The sequence below is a fragment of the Oncorhynchus nerka genome, linkage group LG7, assembly GCF_034236695.1.
Source record: "Oncorhynchus nerka isolate Pitt River linkage group LG7, Oner_Uvic_2.0, whole genome shotgun sequence".
In the NCBI taxonomy this organism is placed as follows: domain Eukaryota; kingdom Metazoa; phylum Chordata; class Actinopteri; order Salmoniformes; family Salmonidae; genus Oncorhynchus; species Oncorhynchus nerka.
In genome coordinates this window covers 89,217,849-89,224,936 of record NC_088402.1, presented here as the reverse complement: position 1 = coordinate 89,224,936, position 7,088 = coordinate 89,217,849, and the positions used below count along the sequence as shown (strand labels likewise).

The 7,088-nt window shown below is 46.2% G+C and overlaps 1 protein-coding gene across 2 annotated transcripts in view; it reads left to right on the top strand.

Annotated features, from left to right (window-relative positions):
• The first annotated feature begins 2,239 nt into the window (after positions 1-2,239).
• LOC115132558 (solute carrier family 2, facilitated glucose transporter member 5) overlaps positions 2,240-7,088 on the top strand; it is a 28,374-nt gene continuing 23,525 nt past the window's right edge. For both annotated transcript variants that reach the window (XM_029665306.2, XM_065020952.1), the window contains exons 1-6: positions 2,240-2,353; positions 4,330-4,428; positions 4,680-4,840; positions 5,035-5,159; positions 5,680-5,832; positions 6,077-6,202. In XM_029665306.2, coding sequence (XP_029521166.1) covers positions 2,306-2,353; positions 4,330-4,428; positions 4,680-4,840; positions 5,035-5,159; positions 5,680-5,832; positions 6,077-6,202 — 712 coding nt within the window. In that variant the 5' untranslated portion in view covers positions 2,240-2,305. The remainder of the gene's footprint in view (positions 2,354-4,329; positions 4,429-4,679; positions 4,841-5,034; positions 5,160-5,679; positions 5,833-6,076; positions 6,203-7,088) is intronic.

Below are 7,088 nucleotides of genomic sequence, written 5' to 3'. Positions count from 1 at the left end.
GTGCAACATAGTACCACAACAATGCACCATGGTACATACTGTGTGCAACATAGTACCACAACAATGCACCATGGTGCATTCAGTGTGCAACATAGTACCACAACAATGTACCATGGTGCATTCAGTGTGCAACATAGTACCACAACAATGCACCATGGTGCATTCAGTGTGCAACATAGTATCACAACAATGCACCATGGTACATCCAGTGTGCAACATAGTACCACAACAATGCACCATGGTACATACAGTGTGCAACATAGTACCACAACAATGCACCATGGTACATCCAGTGTGCAACATAGTACCACAACAATGCACCATGGTACATCCAGTGTGCAACATAGTACCACAACAATGCACCATGGTACATACAGTGTGCAACATAGTACCACAACAATGCACCATGGTACATCCAGTGTGCAACATAGTACCACAACAATGCACTATGGTACATACAGTGTGCAACATAGTACCACAACAATGCACCATGGTACATCCAGTGTGCAACATAGTACCACAACAATGCACCATGGTACATCCAGTGTGCAACATAGTACCACAACAATGCACCATGGTACATACCGTGTGCAACATAGTACCACAACAATGCACCATGGTACATACCGTGCCTTCAGTATTCCTTGGCTGCCGGGCTGCTTGACTTATTTCACATTTTGTTGTGTTACAGCCTGAATTCAAGATTAATTCAATATTTATTATTCTCACTCGTTTACACACAATACACCATTATGACAAAGTGACAACATGTTTTTAGAAATGTTCTCAAATGTATTGAAAATGAAATATAGAAATATCTCATTTACATAAGTATTCACACAATACATGTTAGAATCACCTTTGACCTTTGTGTTTACAGCTGTGAGGTGTTTCTGGGTAAAGTCTCTAAGAGTGTTTACAGCTGTGAGGTGTTTCTGGGTAAAGTCTCTAAGAGCTTTCCACACCTGGATTATAAATTGACTGCGAATCATTGCTGGACAGCCATTTTCAAGTCTTGCCACAGATTTTCAAGACGATTTTCAAGTCAAAACTGTAACTAGGCCAATGGTAAGCAACTCCAGTGTATATTTGGCCTTGTGTTTTAGGTTATTGTTCTGCAGAAAGGTGAATTTCAAGTCAAATCCAAATTAAATTGGATTTGTCACATATAAAGGTACCTTGTCACAACAACTGATTGGCTCAAACGCATTAAGAAGGAAAGAAATTCCATAAAGAACTTTTAACAAGGCACACTTGTTAATTGAAATGCATTCCAGGTCACTACCTCATGAAGCTGGTTGAGAGAAAGCCAAGCATGTGCAAAGCTCTCATCAAGGCAAAGGGTGGCTACTTTGAAGAATCTCAAATGTAAAATATATTTGGATTTGTTTAACACTTTCTTTGGTTACTACACGATTCCATATGTGCTGTTTCATAGTTTTGATGTCTTCGCTGTTATTCTACCAAGTCACAACACAACTGACTGGCTCAAACGCATTAAGAAGGAAAGAAATTCCAAAAAATTAACTTTTAACAAGGCACACTTGTTAATTAAAATGCATTCCAGGTCACTACCTCATGAAACTGGTTGAGAGAAAGCCAAGCGTGTGCACTTGAAGAAACTTCCAAAGTTCTTGAAATGTTCCGTATTGACTGACCTTCATGTCTTTAAGTAGTGATGGACAGTCGTTTCTCTTTGCTTATTTTAGCTCCTCTTGCCATAAAATGGTCGAGAGAAGATATCCCTATTTGATAAAATACCAAGTCCATCCGTGTCAGCGTGCACTGCGCCCGGCCCGCCACAGGAGTCGCTAGTGCGCGATGGGACAAGGACATCCCTGCCCGGCCAAACCTGCCGACAACTACAATGTTGTTACATTTTAACTCCTGAACTTATATAGGTTTGCCAATAACAAATGGATTTAATACTTGACTCAAAACATTTCAGCTTTTCATTTGTAATTAATTTGTAAACTTCATTCCACTTTGACATTATAGGGTATTGTGTGTAGGCCAGTACAACACAACACATCTCAATTCAATCCATTTAACATTCAGGCTGTAACAGCAACCACATGTGAAACAAAGTGAAGAGGTGTGAACCCTTTCTGGAGACACCTTAACATGCCATAAAGGCAACAAAACACTGCGTTTGAAGTATTAACACGAGGGGGTAGTAAACTCTAATCTACCGTCTGATCCTCTGATCTAATGTCCAAAGTACATCTGTGGAGCCGTCAAGGGCAGCACTGCTCTGCTCCCTGTGGCTGAGAGAGGGGACAATAGAAAGCTCAAGTCCAGAGCCATGGAAGAAGACAATAATTTGGGGAAACCTTTGGAAGAGAGGAGAGGGGTGAGAAAATGACTTTACATTGTTGATGAACATCCCAACATTATGTTCCGCTGTATACTTTGATGTTGGATTTTTGAATAGTTAAAAAAAAAACTTTATTTGTATAATACTTAGCACATGGATAGTATGTTACTAAATAGGAAACATAACTACTGCATGAAAAGTGTTAGCAATAAGGTACAAAATGTGTGGTCATTTGCAGATTATTGTGCTAAATTCCTACAGTATCATGTTTTATTAAGGTATGACCCAGGTGCAGACAGTGTTGAAGAAACAAAAGCTTATTCTTTAAACAGGGGCAGGCAAATGACAGGTCAAAGGCAGGCAGGGGGCAGTAATTAAGAGTAGTGGGGGCGAAGGTACAGGACGACAGGCAGGCTCAGGGTCAGGACAGGCAGGGGGCAATAATTCAGAGTAGTGGGGCGAAGGTACAGGATGACAGGCAGTCTCAGGGTCAGGGCAGGCAGGGGTCAATAATTCAGAGTAGTGGGGGCGAAGGTACAGGACGACAGACATGCTCAGGGTCAGGACAGGCAGGGGGCAATAATTCAGAGTAGTGGGGCGAAGGTACAGGACGACAGGCAGTCTCAGGGTCAGGGCAGGCAGGGGGCAATAATTCAGATTAGTGGGGGCGAAGGTACAGGACGACAGGCAGGCTCAGGGTCAGGGCAGGCAGGGGGCAATAATTCAGAGTAGTGGGGCGAAGGTACAGGATGACAGACATGCTCAGGGTCAGGGCAGGCAGGGGGCAATAATTCAGATTAGTGGGGGCGAAGGTACAGGACGACAGGCAGTCTCAGGGTCAGGGCAGGCAGGGGGCAATAATTCAGATTAGTGGGGGCGAAGGTACAGGACGACAGGCAGGCTCAGGGTCAGGGCAGGCAGGGGGCAATAATTCAGAGTAGTGGGGGCGAAGGTACAGGACGACATGCAGGCTCAGGGTCAGGGCAGGCAGGGGGCAATAATTCAGAGTAGTGGGGGCGAAGGTACAGGACGACAGGCAGTCTCAGGGTCAGGGCAGGCAGGGGGCAATAATTCAGAGTAGTGGGGGCGAAGGTACAGGACGACAGGCAGGGTCAGGGCAGGCAGGGGTCAATAGTTCAGAGTAGTGGGGCGAAGGTACAGGACGACAGGCAGGCTCAGGGTCAGGGCAGGCAGGCAGGGGGCAATAATTCAGAGTAGTGGGGGCGAAGGTACAGGACGACAGGCATGCTCATGGTCAGGGCAGGCAGGGGTCAATAATTCAGATTAGTGGGGGGCGAAGGTACAGGACGACAGGCAGGCTCAGGGTCAGGGCAGGCAGGGGTCAATAATTCAGAGTAGTGGGGCGAAGGTACAGGACGACAGACATGCTCAGGGTCAGGGCAGGCAGGGGGCAATAATTCAAAGTAGTGGGGGCGAAGGTACAGGACGACAGGCAGGCTCAGGGTCAGGGCAGGCAGGGGGCAATAATTCAAAGTAGTGGGGGCGAAGGTACAGGACGACAGACATGCTCAGGGTCAGGGCAGGCAGGGAGCAATAATTCAAAGTAGTGGGGGCGAAGGTACAGGACGACAGGCAGGCTCAGGGCAGGCAGGCTCAGGGCAGGCAGGCTCAGGGCAGGGTCAGGGTCAGGGCAGGCTCAGGGCAGGCAGGCTCAGGGCAGGCAGGCTCAGGGTCAGGCAGGCTCAGGGTCAGGCAGGCTCAGGGTCAGGTCAGGCAGAGGTCGGTGATCCAGAGTAGTGGGGTAAAGGTACAGAACGGCACGCTCAGGGTCAGGTCGGGAAAGGCCAAAACCGGGAGCAGCAAGGGAAACCGCTGGTAGGTTTGAACGAACAAAACGAAGTGGCACAGACAAACAGAAAACACAGATGTAAGTACCCAGGGGATAATGAGGAAGATGGGCGACACCTGGAAAGGGGGTGAAGACAAGCACAAAGACAGGTGAAACAGATCAGGGCGTGACACTACACTATGTTCTCCTTTTTACGTGACAGAAGCTGACTGTTGTCCTAATGTTGGCTACCCTCATATCTGCCTTTGGATCATCCTTCCAGTATGGATACAACGTGGCTGTGATCAACTCTCCATCGCAGGTCATTTATACCACACTGAATTTATCTGAAGTATATAAAAATTTAAAAAATTAAATAATACATTCATTTCAATACAATCTATTTCCCTTAATAAACTGCACTGAAACTGTATTTGGGCTAAATTGAATTGTTGTGTTGACACGTAATCGATTTTTTGTAAAAAAAAAAAAAAAAAAGAGGTATTTTGACCTTAATGGGAACTTCCTGTATAAAATACAAGTGAAATACAATAAAAATGTGTCTTTGTCCAGTTCATACAACAGTTTTACAACACTACCTACGTGGAGCGTTACGGCGGACCTATGGAGGACAGCTTCCTCACCCTGCTGTGGTCTCTGTCTGTCTCCATGTTCCCCCTGGGAGGGTTGTTTGGCTCACTGATGGTGGCCCCGCTTGTCAACAAACTAGGAAGGTAATGACCCGGTTATTAAAGATGCATTAACTGTCTATACATCCAAATAATAAGTTATCCGTTTATAAAGACTTCAAATACAACTGGAATAGGCTTGTAAATGATCTATTGAAATGTTCAGAAAACATGTAGCTGGCTTTGATCATCATGAAATACTATTTTTATTTATCTCTAATGTAAAATGTGTCTGACAGGAAAGGCACTCTCCTCTTCAATAACATCTTCTCCGTTGTTCCTGCTGTGATGATGGGAGTGAGCGAGATCGCTAAGTCATATGAGATCATCATCGTGGCTAGGATTATAGTGGGGATCTGCGCAGGTCAGCAAAAAAAAAAAACAACAACTCTATCACACTAATTGTGATCATGTTTAACGGACAGAAATGTTTATCTCATTTAATATTTTCTTATCTTTCCAATGTTTATTCAAGAACAACACATACTTCAAATTCGTAGCTATATGTATATGAACTGTGTCAGTTTCTGATTAAATTTGATTCATAACGGCAGTCTCACGAGGCTCTCGAGTGGCACAGCTGTCTAAGGCACTACATCTCAGTGCTAGATGCGTCACTCCAGACCCTGGTTCGATCTCGGGCTGTATCACAACTGGCAGTGATTGGGAGTCCCGTAGGGTGGTGCACAATTGTCTGGGTGAGGGGAGGGTTTGGCTGGGGGCAGGCCGTCATTGTAAAATAAGAATTTGTTCTTTAACTGACTTTCCTAGTTAAATAAAGGTTCAATTAAAACATTACCTTATTTATTGATCAGATGCAATCAGATGCTAATTGAAATGCAGCCTGTAGTCTGATGCATTCTCTGTCGTCACCCCTCCTCTAGGTCTTTCGTCCAACGTGGTGCCTATGTACCTGGGTGAACTCTCTCCTAAGAACCTGAGAGGAGCGATCGGCGTCGTGCCTCAGCTCTTCATCACCATCGGGATCCTCAGTGCACAGGTGTTAGGAATCAGGAGCATTCTGGGAAATAACACAGGTAAGGCAGCCTCGAGCAGAGGTTCCACAAAATCTTCTGGTACACAACGCCACATTGATGTCAGGGGATTTCTGGGGGACCGCGACTAATTGAAAAGTCACGTTTTTAACGTCACACGGGCCTAACCAACACCGCCCAACCCAACCCAGAGTTTGGGAACCGCCGGCCTAGAGGTTAGAGAGGTTGACCTGTAGCTGGATTGTCTGTGGCTCAGTAAGGTGTGTGTGTCCTGTCCTCTCCCCAGGCTGGCCTCTCATGCTGGGTCTAACAGGTATCCCTGCCCTGGTAGAGCTGTTGCTACTACCGTTCTTCCCAGAGAGCCCCAGGTACATGCTGATCCAGAGAGGAGACGACAAGACCGCCCGGAGAGGTAACACACCTGACAGTTCATTTCACGACCTCACAGACAGACAGAGAGAGGGAGAGGTAGAGAGAGGTAGAGAGATAGAGAGAGAGAGAGGTAGAGATAGAGGTAGAGAGAGAGAGAGGTAGAGAGAGGTAGAGAGATAGAGAGAGAGAGAGGTAGAGAGATAGAGAGAGGTAGAGAGAGGTAGAGAGATAGAGAGAGAGAGAGAGTAGAGAGAGGTAGAGAGAGGTAGAGAGATAGAGAGAGAGGTAGAGAGAGAGAGGTAGAGAGAGGTAGAGAGAGGTAGAGAGAGAGAGGTAGAGGTAGAGAGAGGTAAAGAGAGGTAGAGAGATAGAGAGAGAGGTAGAGAGAGGTAGAGAGAGAGAGAGAGAGAGGTAGAGAGAGAGAGAGAGGTAGAGAGAGAGAGAGAGGTAGAGAGAGAGAGGTAGAGAGATAGAGAGAGAGAGAGAGAGGTAGAGAGATAGAGAGAGAGAGAGGTAGAGAGAGAGAGAGAGAGAGAGAGAGAGAGAGAGAGAGAGAGAGAGAGAGAGAGAGAGAGAGAGGTAGAGAGAGAGAGAGAGGTAGAGAGAGAGAGAGAGAGGAGATAGAGAGAGAGAGAGAGAGAGGTAGAGAGAGAGAGGTGGAGAGAGAGGTGGCGAGAGAAAGATAGAGACAGACAGACAGACAGAGAGAGAGGTAGAGAGATAGAGAGAGAGAGAGGTAGAGAGAGAGAGAGAGGTAGAGAGAGAGAGCGAGAGAGGTAGAGAGATAGAGAGAGGTAGAGAGAGAGAGAGAGAGAGAGAGAGAGAGGTAGAGAGAGAGAGAGAGGTAGAGAGAGAGGTAGAGAGATAGAGAGAGAGAGGTAGAGAGAGAGAGAGAGAGAGGTAGAGAGAGAGAGAGAGGTAGAGAG